Below are 20,606 nucleotides of genomic sequence, written 5' to 3'. Positions count from 1 at the left end.
GAGCTAAGTCATTCATAACTGAACATCTTACAATAATGCAGTTACTTTGTACGTAGTACATTTCATTTTGTATCAGCCCTTGCAAGTCTTTCCAGGTTTCTCTGAGAGCATCCTGCTCATCTCACATACCACAACTTGTTCAGTCATTCCCCAGTTGATGAGCATCCCCTCAATTTCTCATTCTTTGCCCCCAGAAAAGAGTTGCTGTAAACATTTTTGTGCATATAGATCCTTTTCCTTTTTGTTTTTTTCTCTCTTTTGGGATACAGACCTAGTAGTGGTATTGCTAGGTCAAAGGGTATACATGGTTTTATAGCCTTTTGGGCAGTTCCAAATTGCTCTACAGAATAGTTGAATCAGTTTACAACTCCACCAACAATACATTAATGTCTCCTTTTTCCACATCCCCTCTAATGTTTGTAATTTGCCTCTTCTGTCCTGTTCGCTAGTCTAATAGGCATGAGGTAGTACCTCAGGATTGTTTTAATTTTCATTTCTTCACTCAGTAGTGACTTAGAGTATTTTTTTTTAATATGGCTGTAGATAGCTTTGATTACTTCATCTGAAAACTGATCATATCTTTCAATCATTTACCAATTGAGGAGTGGCTCTTATTTTTATAAATTTGACTCAGTTCTCTATATGTTTGAGAAATGAGGCCTTTATCAAAGAAACTTACTTCAAAATTTTTTTTTCACAGTTACTATCACTAACTATATTTCCCTCCATCCTATTCCTCCCCACCCTGGTGGTTTATTCTGTTCTCTTTTCTTTCATTTTGTCCTTCCTCAAAAGTGTTTTGCTTCTGACTACCCCCTCCCCCAATCTGCCCTCGTTTCTATCACCACTTCTCCCCTTCTCTTATCCTCTTCCCTTCCTACTTTCCTGTAGGGGGAGATACACAATGAACTACTTTTAAAAAATAAATATTTTACTTATTTTGATCAACCAAGATCCACATTCCCTCCTCATTGCCTTCCATCGAGAACATAAGTAAAACAAAACCCACTACACACACATATAGTCTATCAAAGTGACTTTTTATGTTGGCCATGTCCACAAATACTTCATCTCATTCTGTGCTGCTGAGTCCTTCACCTCTCTACCAGGAGGTGGAAGATCAATTTCATCTCGAGTCCTCTGGCATCATGGTTGGTCATTACACTGATAAGAGTTCAGCACAGTAGTGTTCCGTCTCATTTATGTACCATGACTTGTATGCTTGCGGGGGAAGAGACTTTTACCATATTCCCATAGTGACATGTACTGTTGCATTTCAGTGACCTGCTTAGAAACTGCATAAACCGAACAAGTGGAGAGAGGGGCAGAAAATGGTTGCACAGGCTACCTGCTCATCTCTCACTGTGCTGGGCCCTTGCTGTACTGCCCTGCTGTGGTAGCTCTCTGCCAGGGACTGGGCAGGCTCTCAGAGGGCAGTTCTCCTTTTTAACACGGTATAAGGCCTTGCTCTAATGAAATCCAGTTTGGGGAGGGAAGCTAAGAGAGTCTGAGGAAACTCACAGAGAGTTTATTTCTTAGCTTCAGCACTTCTGAATTATGGCTACTGGCTAATATTTGAATTTTAATTAATTTTCTGGGCTATTAGCATTGGCGAATTGTTTTCTGGGGGCACGTGCCATTGAAGTGAATGCTTCAGGCCTTTTTAATTGCTCCTTTTTGTATTTTTTTTTTATTTGACAGATATCCTGTATAATGGAAGTTTTACTGAGAAGCTTAAGCTGCTTTTCAAGTTGCATGTTCCACCAGGTAAGACTTGGATAATGCCAAGTGCTGTGGGAGTAGGACTGATCCCATTTTCACAATTTGGGGCACTCAGTAGGGGGCACTCCTCAGTGGAAATGCTCTCCTCCAATGCCAGTGACCTGGAGTCTTTGAGAGAGTTGCCTGGGACACTGAGATCCTAGGGCTATAGATCCAAGCTGGAAAGAATATTAGGGTCTTCTGATCCAAGCCCCTCATTTCATGGAGGAGGAAACTGAGGCCAGAGGAAGTTCAGTGACTTGCCCAAGGGCACACACACATAGATGGAGAGCTGGAAGGGATCTCTGAGGCCATCCATCTATTTGGTCTAATTGTCCTTATTTTCAGAGGAGCAAATGAAAACCCAGGGAAGACCTGAGATCAGATAGCTAATATCTCATGTGGAGGATCTGAATACAGGGCTTCCTGCCTCTAAGGCCACATTGTCTCTTGATGCTTACAGGAAAAGTTCAGTTTGAATAGGTACCATTAGAATGAGCAGTTGAATATAAAAAAGCTATTTCCATCTAGTGGCTTAAAGTTCACATTAACACTGTTTTGCTGATATTATCAATACTGTGAATTCTGTTGAATAATAATAGCTTGTATTCATATAGCCCTATACATGTATGTTATTGCAGTTGATCTCTGAGACAGCCCTGGCAGGGAAGTGTGGTTATTGTCCCCATTGTACAGATGAACCAACTGAGGCTTGAAAAAGTTAATGGTTCGGTCTAAGGTCATACAACCAGCAAGCAGTGGAGCCACGATATGAATTTAGGCCTTTTTAACTCTACTACCCACACCAGCATTTAAACAAAACCAAACCCAACCCATTTTAGTCATCTCTTAATTTGAACACTGAGTTGCATTGGAATTCAACCAGAACAGAAGATGATATCCATTTGGCATGCTGGGTTTATGAACAGCATTGTGTGAGACACTCAGTGCCATGTTAGGTGCTCTTTGAAAACACTTGAACAAATCCAAAAGAAGAAAGCCCCCTCTGTGTCCCATGGTGCTCACAACCTCGGTGATGGACTTTTGTGGGAGTGATCAAAAACAGTGCCCCCTAGAAACTCCAGCCTCCTGACAAACCACTTCCAAAAAGCTTCCATCTGGATAATTAGTTTTCTTAACCTTAGTGCCTGGTGGTATGGTTATACTTCCCAATCTTTTCTTTTTATATAAAAAGACCTGCTGTGTAAAGGCGCAGCCTGAATACTCTCAGCATTCATTGTCACTTTCAGAGGCTTACTTTACTCAGCTTTATTTCAGAAGAGCCATTGATAGAGTGTCAGAAGGGACTGTGGAGGCCATCTAATGGAACCAAGGCATTTTACAGATAAGGGAAAACCTAGGCCTGGCAAGGGGAAGGGACTCACCAAGAGGATCCTAGATCTAGAGCTAGAATTGATCCCAGAAGCCATCTAGAGAAACCCTCTCATTTTAGAGAAGGGAACTGAGGCCCAGGGAGGGGAAGGGACTTATCCAAGGTTATCCAGCTATATAAATATTAGAAATAGAATTTGAACCCAGGTCCTCTGACTCTGGGCAGCAAGGTGGCACTGCAGGGGATAGAGTGCCAGGCCTGAAGTCAGGAAGAGTCATCTTCCTGAGTTCAAATCTGGCCTCAGACTGTGTGACCTTGGCCAAGTCACTTCACCCTGTTTGCCTCAGTTTCCTCATCTGGAAAATGAACTGAAGAAGGAAATGGCAAACCACTCCAGTATCTCTGCCAACAAAACTCCAAATGTGGTCACAAAGAGTTGGACAGGACTGAAAAACGACTGAACAATAGCAGCCACCTCAGATTCCACTCTGCCCGCTGTAATGCTTTTCTTTTTCAATATTAGGCCAATATTGTGTTCCTCAGTTTAGTTATTGAGGGAGACTTTGTGAGTGACTTCGTCTAAGGTGGTGTTTTCAGAGACCTCCATTGAAACACCATATTTGTCATGTACTTCAGCTGGTGCTATTTCATGGGCACTTGCAACGACAGTCCCTGCTTTGCTTTGGGCTCTGTGAGACTGAATGTAACCTGGTTCCTACTGGCATTTGGGCACTTCTGCATTTCCTCATGATATCTCTTTTTTCCTTCTAAAATGAACTAGCTCTGCCATTGCCTTGGCAGAGACGAGTGGTAGTGGTAATGACCTTGGGCAAGTGGCCTGATCTTCTCTGGGCCTCAGTTTCTTTGCCTGTATAGGGGGAAGCTGGACCAGATGACCTCCCAAGGTCTCTCTCACTTCTAGATCAAGGATTCTGTGAGTAAATATGGACAAATCACCACATCTCTGGATTTCTCCTGTGTAAAACTGGTCCCTTATAGCTCTGGATTGATCTAGGATCCTATAGGTGATTTCCTCTCTCTGGGCTCCATTTTCCTTCTCTGTAACAGGAGGGGGTTGGACAGGTCAGCCTATGAGGACCTTTTCAGTTCTAGATCCACCTAGAATCCTCTGTAATTTCCCTTCCCTGAGGCTGAGTCTCCTCCTCCATTTGAGGAGGAGGCTGGACCAACTGACCTCGGAGATCCTTCCTTCCAGCTCTAGAGCTGGGAGCCTTTATTTGCCCCCCAGGTGTAGAGCATTAGCTCTCTCCTCTCATACTCCCAGCCTTCTGATTCTGATTCTGATTCTGCTTCTGCTTCGCAACATGAATCTCGTATGACTTGGGTTGTGTCTTTCCAGCTTTTACTGAAGTGGAGTCTGTGAGCCCTTCAAAAGGAGACCAACTTTCCAAGGATGAGCTTCTCCGATTCAGCCAGTTCCATGGTAAATGGGTATTCCAAAGTTTATTCCTGCTAATGGCAGTCCATCAGGCTCGGAAGCCATCTCAGCTCCCGTGCTCTACCCCTGGGGGAGCAACCTTTGTTATCAGTGATCTTCTGTTTCATACGTAGCCCACAGTTCTAGGCACCTGAGTACTCACTAAATCTTTGACTGGTTTCCTGAAATACAAGGCTTTGTCTGGTAAACTGACTTCTGTGGAAGATTAGGCCGAAAATGCTTTTTGTAAAAACACATTTATCATTTGTTTGGCTTGACTGTACATACTTGTTGTAAGGGTTTCGTTTTTCTTTCATTTTCAGTGACCAAGCAGAGAGAAGGTAGACTTTGGTTAATTGAAAAAAAATTATTTTAAAAATGTGTCTGTTGCCTTTTTCAATTTTAGTAGACTATCTAGGACATGGAATGTTCGAGGATCAGTTAGTCAACAAACATTTATTAAGCACCTCTGTGCCAGGCACTGTACTAAGGGCTAAGGATAGAATGAAAAGTAAAAAGACAGTCTCTCTGCCCTCAAGGAGCTCACCATCTCATCTTTGTGTGTCTCAGATAGGTCATTGTGAATCTGAATTTTCATTGTACTGATTGAAAAGGCAGCATAGTGGAGTGGATAAGAGTTCTGGCCTTGAAGCCTAGAAGACCCAGGTTCTAGTCCATTCTCAGCCACATCCTGGCTTTGTGACCCTGGGAAATTTACCTCACTTCTGAGCTTCCCAGGAAACTCTTAAGAGCAGGTACCGCATCTGAAGTGATGGAGGGGATTTCCTTCCTGGTAGTTCCCTACACTAATGAGATCCCAAGTCTGATCCAAAATAAAATGGTAGATGAGACTGCACTGAATATGTCATGGCCCCAGGAGTCCCCTTAAAGTCTGGACTTTTTGGTTTGCTTTTTAATTAAACACTGATAGAAACTTTTCACCTTCTCCTTTGGTTTACTCTCCCAAAATCTAGGCACCCAGTGAGATGGGGCTGTAGACCCAGTTAACCAATGACATTACAATGAAATGCCAAAGCTTTGGCATGGTTTTTCTGTCACAATATCAGGCCATTTCAGCTAAGATTGGACCACCAGTGGAAGGAAGTGAGCCATGCTGATTGCTTTGCATGCGACACAGCTGGGGTTCCTTCCAAAAGGATTTGGTTAAACCAAGGAGTTTGAAGGATGTCATGTGTTCTCTTCCTCTAGTTTCCTTATCTGCACGTGGACAGGAAGTAGGATCAGCGAGAGGCAGCCCAGAGAAAGGTAACAAACAAGTCTTTGGTGTTCACTTAGTTATGATGCTGTGTCCAGAAGTCACAGCAGCAACAACCACTACCACCTATTCCAGTGCATCTGTTACTAGTCAATGCGGGGCCTCAATCAACTGGCACAGACTATAATCCCTCCATGTTATCTCTTTATGCAAGACTTCTCCGTTTCCGTGGAGAGAATATATTGATAAGGGAGGCCTGGGATGGAGGGTCAGATCTTACCTCTGATACTTGCCCTCTAGATGACCTGGGACAAAGCGTTTCCCCTTCTTCGGCTTCCATTTTCTCAGCCACAGAATGATGGAATTGAACTAACTAGCCTCTGCAGTCTCTTATACAAGCTACAAGTCATCTTCTTGCCCTTTTGGTATTTCATGGACATGCAAGAAAAAAGTCAATGCTGCTCATTTGTTTTCAGACAGTCCTTAAATTCTAGAACTTCTTGTATATATTTTGCTTTATTTGACTGCTTTGCTTAAATATTAGAGTTTCTTGGTGGGAGAAAATATATGGAGACCCACATTATTTTAAAATGCAAATTCTGGGTGTTTTCTGGCCAAGTAATAATAAAGTGGTGGGGGTTATTTAAGTCTTACAGATTTCTGAAATGCATCTTGGACTTCTTACTCACTTGCCTAAAAGAATCTGAATATTTGTTATTAAATTCACACAAGTAATATCCTGATCAATCTATTTTAAGAGCAAATGCATTGCACTGTATTTGGTAAAGCACTCTAGGCCACTGTAATGTTTGTGTATTGAAAACATCTGGAGAAATTTTGCATGAAACAACTTGTCATGAAGCAGGCATGTATCACTGTCAGTTTCATCTCTCTCATACCCCAGAGTTGGTCTGAATTGAAATAGAGGAAGGGCTACAGAGGGAGGCAGCCTGGAACTGCACCTGCACTTACCCCTGCTCTCCCTCTCATGCTCTTTCTTTTTCCACCTTGTCACTCCCAGACTTCTAGAAAGATTGTCTATACTCACTGCCTCTCCTTCCTCACTGCCCACTCATTTCTCCACCCCTTTGCAATCATTGGCTTCCAGTCCCACCCCTCAACTTGGAACAATTCTCTCCAAGGTTATCTCTTGAACACCAAATCCTGTGCTCTTTTCTCAGTCTTTCTCTTTGATTTCTTTTTCAGTTTAGATACTGTTGATCATCGCCTTCACTAGGCACTCTCTTCTCCCTCAATATTAGAGACGGGCTTGACACACAAAAAGGTATCAAGGAAAATTTGTTAAAGTAGAGTTCAGAGGAATTGAATGTCTTGGCCAAGGTGAACTCCACCCTTCTTCACAAGGGGAGAGAGAGCTAAATACTGAAGTGATGGCATTTTATTTTTATATATATATAATTTATTTATTTTTCAGTTCTCAACATTCACTTCAAGAATTTGAATTAATAATTTTCTCCCCATCTCTTCCTACCCTAGGACAGCATGCACCCCATCCACCCCTTCCTCCAGTCTGTCCTCCCTTCTGTTACCCACACTTCTTCTATCCCCCTTCTCCTCTATTTTCTTGTAGGGCATAATAGATTTCTATACTCCATTGCCTATATATCTTAATTTCCAGTTGCATGCTAAAACAGTTTTTAACATTCATTCTTAAAGCTTTGAGTTCCATATTCTCTCCCTCCCTCCCCATCCATCCTAATTGAGAAAACAAGCAATTCCATATAGGTCATACATATGTAACAATACAGAGCACTTCCATAATAGTTATGTTATAAAAGACTAACCACATTTCTCTCTGTCCTATCCTGCCCTCCATTTTTTCCATTCTTTCCCTTGACCTGTCCTCCCACAGTAGTGTTTGCTTCTGATTATCTCTTTCCCCAATTTGCTGCCCCTTCTATTATCCTCCCTCTCCTATCCCATTCCCTCTTGCCTTCCTGCAGGGTGAAATAGATTTCCATATCCAATGGAGTGTGTGTTATTTCCTCCTTAAGCCATATTCCATGAGAGTAAGGCTCAATTATATCCTTTCATTTCCCCCTCTTCCCCTCCATTGTGAAAGCTCTTTCTTCCTTCTTTTATGTAAGATGATTTGCTACATTCTACCTCTCCCTTTCTCTTACTCCTAGTACGTTCCATTCAACAGTAAATTTTATTTCTTTTAGGTATTCTCCCTTCAAATTCTGGTCACCCTATGCCCTCTGTCCGAGTGTGTGTGTGTGTGTGTGTGTGTGTGTGTGTGTGTATACACTCACACATATATACATACATACACCCATGTACATATGCATACCTACACATATATAATATATACATACATACATACTCATACACACCTACGTATAAATATATATATATATATTCCCTCTAACTACCCTAATACTGAAAAAGGTCTCATGAGTTACAAATAACATCTTTCCATATAGGAATGTAAACAGTTCAACTTTAATGAGTTCCTTAAGACTTCTCTTTCCTGTTTACCTTTTCATGTTTCTCTTGATTCTTGTATTTGAAAGTCAAATTTTCTATTCAACTCTGGTCTTTTCAACAAGAATGCTTGGAAGTGCTCTATTTCACTGAAATTTCATTTTTCCCCTGAAGTATTATACTCAGTTTTGCTGGGTAGATGATTCTTGGTTTTAATCCTATCCCCTTTGACCTCTGGAATATCATATTCAAAGCCCTTCAGTCCCTTAGTGTAGAAGCTGCTAAATCCTGTGTTATCCTGATTGTATTTTCATAGTACTTGAATTGTATCTTTCTGGCTACTTGTAATATTTTCTCCTTGAGCTGGGAACTCTGGAATTTGGCTACAATATTCCTAGGAGTTTTCCTTTGGAGATTTCTTTCAGGAGGTGATCAGTGAATACTTTCCATTTCTATTTTACCCTCTGGTCTAGAATGTCAGGACAGTTTTCTTTGATAATTTCTTGGAAGGTGATGGCTGGCTCTTTTTTTGATCATGGTTTACACATAAACCAATAATTTAAATTGTCTCTCTTGGATCTGTTTTCCAGGTCATTTGTTTTTCCAGTGAGATATTTCCCATTGTCCTCTATTTTTTCATTCCTTTTGTTTTGTTTTATAATTTCTTGGTTTCTCATAAAGTCATTAGCTTCCATCTGCTCCATTCTAATTTTTAAAGAACTGTTTTCTTCAGTGAGCTTTTGAACCTCTTTTTCCATTTGACAAATTCTGCTTTTCAAAGCATTCTTCTCCTCATTGGCTTTTTGGACCTCTTTTGCCATTTGGGTTAGCCTATTTTTAAAGGTGTTATTTTCTTCAGCATTTTTTGGGGTCTCCTTTAGCAAGCTGTTGACTCGCTTTTCATGATTTTCTTCAATCACTCTCATTTCTCTTCCCACTTTTTCCTCCACCTCTCTTACTTGATTTTCAAAATCTTTTTTGAGCTCTTCCATGTCCTGAGATCTTTGCATATTTATTTTGGAGGTTTTGGATGTAGAAGTCTTGACTTTTATGTCTTCCTCTGATCATATGCTTTGTTTCTATCATTATTATTTTTTTCCCTTTTGGGGGGCATTTTCCGTGCCAGTTACCTGACTTTTGAGTCCTTTGTTAAGTGGAGGAAGGATATACTCTAGGGACCTGTAAGTTCTCAGTTCCTCCAAAGTGGCACAATCAGGGGAGAGGAGTTTACTCCTCTCCTGGCCTGTGCTCTGGTTTGTGAGCAACCACAAGCACTCTTTTCTGCCCTGGAACTGCGAGCAGGATTCCCTCTCCACAGCTGGTGGTGGCACCAGCTTCACCATGTCAGTGCTCTTCCTCACTCCAGGACTGCCACTCAGGACTGAGACCCAGATCAGCTGCTTGATTATCCCAGGGTCTTTAGGCCGAGCACTACAAAATTAGATGCTGCTGCCACCCTGGAGCCAGGGGTGGGGCTGGACTGTGCTCCCCTCTCACCCAGGTGAAAGAGCTTTCTTGCTGACCTTTGAAGCTGTCTTTGGCATTTATGGGTAGAGAAATCCGGGAAACACAGGTGCTACCTGTGATTCTGCACTCTGAAACCTGCTCCTGTCCTGTCCATGCAGTGCTGCAGCCAAGGCTGGGCCGTGGTCTGCCCTGAGCCCAGTGCAATAGACCTTTCCTGTTGGCCTTCTAGGCTGTCTTGTGCTGGAAATCTCTTTCACTCTGATGGTTTTTGGCTTCTGCTGCTCTAGAATTTGTTTATAGTCATTTTAATAGGTATTTTATGGCCTGTGGGGGGGGCGGAGCTAGACAAGATCTGTCCTTCTACTCCTCCATCTTGGCTCTGCCCCCTAGTGAGGGCATTTTATAAAGTCCGTGTGGGACAGATCATCCCATCAGAGAACAGATTGATGTTCTCTTTCGGGTCACAATCTTTGACACACCCACTGCATGTCATTAACAAGCGCAGTTGGGTTTTCTCCTTTCTGTTTGTCAGTCCTGAACACAAGTTTCTGACCTTCTTCACCTGACTCTGCTAGGTCACAGATTAACTTTCCCAACTGGAAGTTTTGATCTTGTGGAAATGAAACTTTCCTTTGTTTCCCACAAACTCCTTCCACTTTTTTTTAAATTTCTGTTTCCACACCTAAATACAGTCAATACTTCCTCACTTTCTTTCTCCTATGAATTCTTCCCTTCATCTGTTTCCCCTTTATATGAATATGGGAAGGGAGCAAAGTTGGCCAACACATTAACAAATTACAAGGGGGCAGTCCCCTTTCATAAGTACAGATACAGAGACTCAGAAGAAAAAGGCAAATCAGCAAATTGTCCTTTTGGAAGTTCCGTCTCATACAGCAGTCTGGGGAGGAATATCATCTGATGCAGTTTTTTGTTCTGGATGTTCATTCAAGCTGTCTTCAGCACTGCATCTCGGCACCTTCTTTCCTATATCTTCTTGTAGAAATCCAGATGTCCTCTTTCCTACAAAACTGACCTTACTCTTATCACTCTTACAAAATAAAAATTGGAACTTTGACCAATTGTTATGTTTAAGAAATTCACATTAGAACCCAGTTTTTACATTTTACATTAATTCACTATTCATTTCCTCCATCAGGAGGATGAGATTTTCACTTAGGAATTAATAAGAGGCTCCAGTACATACATAAATACAGTATATAATCTTTTTTAACGCAGTACATATCATGTCATAAAACAATTTCAATTATGGTCATGTGATGCTTCTTTTAAAGCATTTTACAAGATAGACCACATACCATTATTCTTTTAACATTAACCAACTGAGACCAAAATAATATTAACTAAGTATACTAACCTCACAGGCCCTCGATCTGTCTCCATGCTATTACTAAGAATTAAAGGACCCTAACTTATTGTTGTTGGTCTAAAATTCTAAACCTAATAGCTTAACTTTTGGACCTAACCTCAGATGTTCCCCTACCAAGTCTATTATTTAATAGATCTGGTATTATGCTTACAAAACTTTTGATTATAGGAAATTGCCTTTAAGAGTAGGGACGTTTCAGGGAAACAACATCTCCCTAACTTCATGTCAATTCCAAGGCAGGAGTAGATTGTCAACTGGCATTTAGCCAAGTTTAAAGTCTTCCAGGTGTCAGTGAGGAAATTGAATCAGGAGAATCCTACCTCAACTCAGGTGGACAAGTAGTTCTCCCAACCTTCCCATGAGATCACCTTTTTGCAGTTCATACCAGTATCTCACAGGTTCACTGGCAACATTGATCAGTGGCTCAGACAGCCTTTATTATTATCTACCCCTGGAGTTAGACTCAGAAGAACAGTCAGTTAATAAAATCTTAACATAGCAAGCTCCTATAATCAGTTTCAGATATGACTATAATTTCACATTGGCTAAGGCACATCTAAAGCAAGTCTTAAGTAGCTTGCATGCCTTTCTATACTTGTTCTAATTCCTGATTAAATAATAATCATAAAATCAAATTTACCATTAAAACCATAAGTTCTTATTCTAATAGATTCACATCTGCTTCCCAAGCCTCTCTATCCCTTTCTAACCATGCTCAGTCTAAAAGAATGAGTTATACATATAAGTTCGAACACTAACTTCAACTTATGTTCATGAAATGAAGTCAAATCAAAACAGAAACATTTAACTCTTCCATCAATGCAAAATATTACCAGAGATTACCTGTCTCTAAGAAACTAACCTGAAATTCTTATTTTTCCCAAACTGAAGATGTCTCTGATTTAGTCTCAGTAATTTGATTCAGTCAATTGTATTTACCCAATTGGTCTTTGTAACATGTAAAGACCTTATTCCAAGTCAGGACCTTTGTCCCTTACCCCAAAAGAATTTTAGTTCCATTTGTCTAACAGGGCCCTTGAAAGCTCCTTGGATTTCCTCACTTGAGCCGGCTCTCCTGAGGCCCGTAAGCTTTTCCCTATCACCATGCCATATCAATCCAATTCTCCAAGTTACTAGCCACTCCCATCCAGACCATCCTTGGAACCCCTAGACCACCTGAGGTCACCCCCAAACTCCTTCCCCAGTCCTCCTGTAAATCAGATCCATTAACATGCTCAGACTCCATCCAGCCCACTTACATTAGCCACACATGCTCAGATTCCCTAAAAGCGCACCCAATATTGAGAAACCTTAACAAACTTTGACCTTTAGCTGAAAGAAGGCTTAGGTTGAATTCATTTGAGCAGGACCCAGCGTGTCACTATTTTTGGGTTCCAAACACCCCTAATCTCAACAATTCCATACCATTACAGTTAACTTTAAATCCCAGTCTTGTTCTGTGGAACAATGATTCAACATCACATTTATACTTTGGTTTCCTTTAATTATTCCCATAATATTCAGAAAGAATGTTCTATTTCAGGGATTTTATTTTCACAAGACTATACCAGAGTACTCATTTACCCAATTAATTGAAAACAACAAGATTCCACCATTTTCATTGTGCTTACATCTTAAACTATCTACTTTGATTATTGGAAGATGCCATGAAGATAAAAAGCAAGGCCTTAATTACATATCATCTCCACCTTATAGCCAGACTCAGAAATAGTCAAGTGGGAAAACATTCCTTTTCAGAGGAACACAATGGGGAAACTGAGCCAGAAGGATCCCATCCCAGGCTGAGGACAGGATTGTCCCCTGAGGCCAACTTCTGCCTGTAACAGTCACATTCTTCTCTGAGTAGAAGAACACAATTAGTAATGGTCCCAGAGTTTTTCACATCAGATGGCAGGTTTCACTAATCAAAAATTTTACCAGGACTTACATCTTCGATCTTAAATTTGTCCTGAAAGCCAATCACTACAGATCATTTATCACAAAAACAAGTACAAAGAGAGTTCACCGGAATCTGAGGCACCACTGCTTGCTAGGCTCAGATACCATAGCCACTTGGGTGATGCTTTCAGGCTTTTCCAGCCTTAGAGGTCCAGTGTGGGGCTGGTACCCCTCCTTTCCTTTGTCAATAGGAGAGTTAACATCTTTTCTCTGAGCAGCTCTGAGTTCAGATTAGATCTTAAGAGTCCTTCTGCAATAATGACTGGACTTTAAAGGTGAATGAGGAGACCACCATGAGGCTATCTTAAATTTATCACAGAGCTTCCTGGACCCATAAAATTCCTAGTCTCCTTTATCTTGTCCGTTTTCTTCCAACTCCCATAAAACCTTTATATAATAAATCAACTTACAAATATAAATTTGGTAGGCCTTCCAAAAATCATACAAAAGATTTTACAAAACAATTCTTCATACACCAAATATTTTCCTCTCTTAAAAACAGTTTACAATTTATCACAAAATATTCTTGAACCTAACTGACAAAAATTACAAGAAAAGATCTAAAACCAAGGTCTTTGCATAATTACCAAGTTTCCTTTCACAAACATGCTTTTGTAAATGCTTGATTTATAGCAAAAACAATTTTAGCTAAAACTTTCTTCTTAATAGCAGAAATAAACTTTTTAATTAATAATTAAATTAAATTAAATTAATGCATCCTTAGATGAAATAGGCTTGAAAATCACACACATATTTTCAGGGATTCTCATTTTCTCAATAGGAATTCTACAACACAGAAATTTACAGAGAATTCATAACAGTTTCTTAACCAATTCATCATTAATGCAATTCCTAATACAACAACATTTAGATAAATTACTTTTTTGACAACATACAATATATATTTAAAACTTGAAGCAACCCATTATCCATTCAGGTGAATGCATTTCCACATCACCTTGCACAGAAATTCATCTCCTTACCACCACGTGGGCACACACTACCACCTGATAATTTTCTGTCTTAAAATACTTCCTCATACCTTCTCGACTTACTAAAACCATCCAAAACTGACACATCTAGAACAATTATTCCAACCTTCCTATCTACCTTTCATATTTTCAACCAAATCCTTATTTAACTTTCCAATTCTCTCAATCCCATTACTCAGATTATCCAGCTTTCCTTTACATTCCAACCGTAAGGCAAGATACTAACAACCTTCTGTACTAGAATCCTATTCCAGCTTTAAAAAGCAAAGCGGTTAATGGCTAACCTTATAGGCTAATGTTTCACAAGCTTGTTCATTCTGCCCTAATTATACTCAGTGGAAGAATAAGATACTTCAGAAATTAAATCTTTTCAGCTAAGATTTCAAATGGAAAATCTACCATTATACAGCAAACATCAACATTTTCACTGCTTATTTATAACCAAATATAAATTTCAGATTATCCAATTTCTGTCACATCCTTTTAAAACTCTAATCTATGTATAACAAAATCCAAATTTAAAAATCGTGTAACAGTTACATTAGATTAATGTTGCATCTAACATATGCTCATCCTTGTGTCAAGCACTTTACAATCATAAATGTCAAATAACAATATCTTTTCTGCTAAATCCTGACAGGAAGAGCACTTTCAGATGCTGTTCTTTTTTCCTTCAGGAGAGATTTTGACTTGAATGATATCAAAACTGGATTTATAATCACTAATCATAAACATTTATCCTTCCTTTTTCCTTAAAGTCAAATACTCTTGCTACTTAAAAGAAAACTTTATTCATAACTTCACATAATTAATCCCTTGAAGGAACACGTGGTGGCCATTCTCAGCTCTGAATAGCTTTTTAAAGAGCTGAAACACAATTTTCCATCTACCCTCCTCCCCTCTGAGGCTCACCATTGGGGGGAGGAGGAAGGGAGCAACTTTACCCACTCCCACCCCATGCACAAGGGCCAAGCACGTGGACTCTCTGCTGTCCCACCCTTTACATTTCAAATAAACCAAATACTCGCCAATCTCTTCCAGCCTTCCCTGCTCCTTCAAAAAAAAGAAACTTTAGAAGTTAAAAGTTTAACAATTCACATATCAAGAGAGCCACATTTTTTTAAGTTGAATACTCTGCAAAGAACAATCTGAGGGAAAGAGATATTCCCTTCTTTTATTGTTCTTTTCACATTCAAAAACTTGGCTAGAGTTTAGAATGTTGAAAGAAAGATTTTTTAAAAAGATTTTCAGCTTTCTATTAACACCATTGTGAAACACTTTACAAATACACACAGACAAGACATTTAACAAAGCATTATAGAGTGCACATAAATTTTGAATTTGAATTTAGAAAGGTCAAAAACTTGTGGTTTCTAGCCAATTTTAAGGCTTAAATTCCTCCCTAATCCCTATCTTCTTCAAGTGATGCCTCATGAGGAGTGCCATTCACTCCTCCTTTTTCCCTTCAGGGTAGTCTCCCCTGAAATGTCCTGACTTTCCACATTAAAAGCATATCTTTTGTCCTAGCCAACTTTTCCCTCCATTCTTGTTAGCCTTTCTTCTCCTCTCTCTTTGGTGTCTCTCTCCCCATCTTGGTTCCTTCTTAGTCCCTTCTGATTTTACCACTTCTTTAACAGTCTGAACCATGATCCTGGTCTTCTGCTTTTGTTTCTCATCTTCCCTTCTGGCATATACTTTTTGGACTTCTCTCAATAACTCCTGTAGAGATTTAGTACTCCATTGTTCTAATTTTTGGAGTTTCTGGTTTGTATCGGTCCAGGAATTGGTCACAAAGTGTGCCTTAAACATTCCTTCTGCAAGGGGTTCTTGCAGATCTAATCCGGAGTATTTCCCAAAACTTTCTCTCCTCCTTTCTAAAAATTTTGGGGGATTCTTCCTTCTTGTTCAACTTAGGAAAATGCTGGCCACTGCTGAGACTAAAGTCCCTACGTCCCAGCAACCAACATGGTCCTTTTCTTCTTCTGATGCCTCCTTTCAGTTGTTTACTTGTAAATTCAATAACTGGCAGATCCAGTTCTCATCTGATCCAAATTTTGGTCAAAATACTGAAGGTGTTAGGATAGGTTCTTTGGTCCACTCCTGACAATAATATTCTATCATCTTTTCCTTATCTTTCCTTTGATCCTAGGAACATACTCCCAATATGTTAGCAAGTTCCCCAGTGGGCTCTCTGGAGGTAGGTTTTCTTGGAGATTAAGTTTAGAATTCCTTCCCCCTATTGCTTGAATTCCCGAGACTCTGTACAAGTTCACTTGTTAACTTAGGGCCAACCAGGAAACTCCTGGACAGGGATATGACCAACAAAGAGATTACCACACCAAACTTCACTCCAACTGACCCAGAATGCAAATTCCTAGGGTGGCCTGATCTTCACACAATTAATCGACTTACCTGGTCAGCTGGCAAGTTTCTTCCCCCAATTCCTTTGAACTCCCCAAAATATAGTTTGAAGTTGAATGTTTGACAGAGTAGATTTGACTTACAAGGATTGTAAAACAATTTTTTTTACAGGAGCACTCCTCCTGTGTTTTATCTCACTCTCCCAAGTTAGCAAGTCAAGCCCCACATTGGGCGCCAAATTGTTAAGAGACAAGCTCGACACACAAAAAGGTATCAAGGAAAATTTATTAAAATAGAGTTCAGAGGAATTGAATGCCTTGGCCAAGATGAACTCCATCCTTCTTCAGAATGGAAGAGAGAGAGAGGGAGAGTGAAATACAGAAGTGAGGACATTTTATAAAGTTCGTGCAGGGCATATCCTCCCATCAGAGAACAGATTGGTCTGTCCTCTTTTGGGTTACAATCTTTTGACAGGCCCACTGTATGTCATTAACAAGTACAGTTGGATTTTCTCCTTTCTGATAGGCTTGTCTTAAACATCTTGTCAATCTTGTGCACAAGTTTCTGACCTTCTTCACCTGACTCTGACTCTGTTAGGTCACAGATTATCTTTCCCCACTGGAAATTTGGACCTTGTGGAAATAAAACTTTCCTTTGTTTTCCACACTCAATGTTATAGCCAAGACTGATTTGGGCCAGTCTGGTGCTTTATGTTTTAGAACTGAAATGAAATGAGACTCGTAAACTATCTAACAATTAGCAACAAAAAAAGGTTTATGTAGCCATAACATAAAAAGAAAACTGAAGGACACATCATCACTTCAGCTGAGCACAGCTTCCTTGCTTCTGTGTTGGCCATGCTGGTCTTGTGGTCAAAAGCCCCAGGGAGGACTGACTCCTCACAACCTGGTTCCTGGACCTAGGCCAGTGGCAGTCAACCACAATGGGTGGCCAAGCATGAGTCTGCTGAACCAACTAAGTCTGGAGATTTTCAGTACCTTTTAAAGAATAACAGACCTATCCTCTATGGCAAATATTGTGTCTGCTACACTTGGATTCAGTGATACTTTTGTCTCCTCATTCTTCTCCTTGTGTGCTCTTCGTAATCCCCTTTGCTGCATCATCATTCACCTCCTACCCACCTCAGACCTTTGTCTGGAGTTTTTTTCTCTTCTGTCTCCATACTCTCTTGGCAATCTGAGCAGCTCAAATTCAAAGTGTCTTTTTCTTTGCAAATGACTCCAGACATTAGATATCCCAACCCTAACTTCTCAATTCTTAACTTCTAAACTTCAGCCTCATCTAATCTATTAATGTCTGGATACTTCCTTCTAGATGTTGTCCTGTAAACATCTCAAGCTCAGTCTGAGCAAAATGGAACTTGAGAGCTTCCCCCACTAAACCTGCTCCTTTCACTGACTGTCCTATTTCCATGGAGGACACTACCACTCCCTAGTCATCCAAGTTTGGACCCCAGTGTTGTCTATCCCTCTTATGTAGTCAGATTGCAACCTCTCTCAGATCACATGAATACCAGCCTAGTTTAGGCTCTATATGATAATAGTCTCCCAACTAATCTGCCTGTTTCTAGCCTTTCTGATCTCCCTCCATCCCATCCACAGTTGCCAAAAGAACCTTCCTAAGATATAGCTCTGTGCATGTCATCCCCTTCTCATAGGTTCCCTATTGCTTCTAGGATTAAAATACAAACTTCTTACATCAGGTCCTGCACAATCTTGTTCCCACCCAAAACCATACCTAGGCTAGGACAGATGGAACTTTATCCAGGCATGACTAATTTTAGAGACTGTCAAATTGATATCAGAAGTGGCTAGAGCAGAATGATTATGAGGCTTGAGGGGATGAAATGGGAGGAAAGGATAGGACAGCCAATGCTTTGAGCTCCTCTGTTTGACATGATTTGTCAAAGAGTGCCTTCCCCATGGGTACAAGTCCATTCTCCTGGTAGATAGACTTCCCTAAGGCCAGCAGGAGGAGCTAGGTGCCTGGAGCTGTGTACAGGCACTGGGGTAGGGGAGAATCTACATTTGGCTCTCATAGTTCACGCACGCACATGCACACACACATACACACACATATATCACCATGCCAACACCATCTATCGCCATAAAGAGGAAAAGGTGGGTGCCCAGGGTCATAAGAGCATACTGACAGGAATGGTGATGATAGAGGAGAGAGTCAGGTGGGTAGAAAAAGAAGTTGATCCTTCCATCCCCAACCTGCCCTCCTAGGTAGCATGCATGCCTAGCTAGTACCTAGTTAGGAAAAGTAGTTAAAATGATAAGGTTTCTCCTATGCTGTTCTTACCTTTACCAATGAAACTTGTAGTAAAACTCTTTTCTTCACTTCTCCTCCTACTTATTTCTCAATCCCTTGCAGTCTGGTTACTGTTTGTTTTTACATCACATTCATTTGTGAAAATGGCTCCCCCAGCCTCCCACGGGATTGAACCCTCCCTTGTAATGAACAAAAATATTTAAGGAAAAATACTCAATATTATGAACTCATCTGATGTTCTAACCCAGAGATGTCCCACTTGAGTAGAAATGAGGCCCACTAATTAGTACATAAAGATCCCTGATTTAGTTTAAAATGTAATGTTATCTATGTTGTATTATCTTTTTGTTTGTTTTGTTAAATATTTCCAGTTATATCAATAATACATGTAGAGTTGTGTGATCTATGGGCTGTTTGTTTGACATCTGAGTTGTGTACAGAACTCTGTCCTAGTATTCTTCCACCTCTCTGCTGAGAGGAAAAAGGTATATTTCGTTTTCTGTTCCCTAGAATCATGATTAGTTTTTTAGTTACTCCTTTTACTGATCTTTTCATCAATGTTGTTGTTATTGTCCTTGTTTTGTTCATCTGCTTCTGTCCCCTTCACTATCTCAGTTCAAATGAGTTCTCCTGTGTTTCCCTGCAATACTCATACTTGTCATTTTGTCTTATCGGACGATCTTCCATTGCATTCAAGTACTGTGGTCCCACCATGTGCTTATTTCAGAACATCTCTTATCCCCTGGGAGAATATAAACTCCTTGAGGGAAGGTTATTTTTTTCTTGGTATCTATATCACCCAGCAGAATTCCTTGCACATAGTAGATATTAATTAATTGCTTATTGACTTTAATGAAATGAGTGAAATCAGCTTAGTAGCCAAGAATAAGGAGATTATTTGAAAATTCAGAGAAAAGATCTCTAAGATCCCATTGGACAGATTCTCTGCCAGTGAAGATGCCCAAGTCTCAACAAAAGAAAATCTAGCTGTCCAAACCTGAGAGATATGATATTAGAAACATGATGCTTGACTAAAGTCTGTCACAGGTCCCTTTCTTAAAACCTTCAGTTCAAAAGGGATAGACATGACTAATGGAAGCAGCAATTAAAAACTCATGACTGCAAAAGAATGGCTAGACCTGTTAGGAAGTAAGCTAAAGGCTTTAAACCATGCCAGGGCCAGTCAAATCAGGTCTTCTGTTTTGGGGGGTTTTATGCTTCATTATATTCTGGGAAAGATGAGTAGCTTTTTTTTTTAAGCTCTGGAGGGCCTTATCACGACTCTCACTCCCACTCATGTCTGTTCCCCCAGAGCAAGATTGCTGGCTACCTCCCTCTCAGGTTTCTAGGGAAATCTCCATGAGGTTAGTAGGGGTCTTCAAATGCTATTGGTTTGAGCCCCATTCCAGTGTGTTTTCCCTAATATCAGTGACCACTTACATTTAGTATCTCTTTTATATCATTGATTGACCTCAATCATTAGTGGCCCAGTATCATTTACCCAGTTAACATTAATTAGCTTTTCCAAAGAGATATTTAATGAGAAGATATGGCAGAAACCAGAAGTACAACAACCCCTTCCCTAAGTGGGGGGGGACCACATTCTCCCCTCTACTCGTCCCTGAGTAGAGTAGGCTCAAACTGAAAGCATTTGCTACGAAGAATTTTCCTCACCAAGATGACTTCCAAATGCACCATAGTCAACAAAGTTGATCTAGAAATCAGTATCTTAGCTGCTGCATTCAAGTCATTGCTGAGCCTGACTCTCATAAGCTGCTCAGGGCTTTGCTTACCAGGTTTGACTATCTGAATCCTCTAGAATGTACTCCTGTCAGTGTCCTCAGAGTTTCCTCTTCTGACCTTTTGAAGCTCATAGGGTTGTATACTAGTCCATATGGGGTCCAATATTCTTTCAACTAAGGTAGGAAAGAAGAAAAATGTCGGGG

General features: G+C 40.3%; 1 protein-coding gene and 1 long non-coding RNA gene across 3 annotated transcripts in view; one reads left to right on the top strand and one right to left on the bottom strand.

Annotated features, from left to right (window-relative positions):
• The window catches only part of LOC140515655 (uncharacterized), a 72,702-nt gene that overhangs the window by 30,987 nt on the left and 21,109 nt on the right, over positions 1 to 20,606 (bottom strand). The gene's annotated exons all lie outside the window — the stretch shown is intronic.
• Positions 1 to 20,606, top strand: part of TBC1D8B (TBC1 domain family member 8B) — a 110,177-nt gene that overhangs the window by 80,279 nt on the left and 9,292 nt on the right. The window contains exons 17-19 of one of the 2 annotated variants that reach the window (XM_072626477.1): positions 1,702 to 1,767; positions 4,455 to 4,538; positions 5,742 to 5,798. In XM_072626477.1, coding sequence (XP_072482578.1) covers positions 1,702 to 1,767; positions 4,455 to 4,538; positions 5,742 to 5,798 — 207 coding nt within the window. The remainder of the gene's footprint in view (positions 1 to 1,701; positions 1,768 to 4,454; positions 4,539 to 5,741; positions 5,799 to 20,606) is intronic. The other variant, XM_072626478.1, reaches the window with a different exon arrangement.

Source organism: Notamacropus eugenii, chromosome X (genome assembly GCF_028372415.1).
Source record: "Notamacropus eugenii isolate mMacEug1 chromosome X, mMacEug1.pri_v2, whole genome shotgun sequence".
Taxonomy (NCBI): Eukaryota; Metazoa; Chordata; class Mammalia; order Diprotodontia; family Macropodidae; genus Notamacropus; species Notamacropus eugenii.
This window is presented reverse-complemented; position numbering and strand designations above follow the sequence as displayed.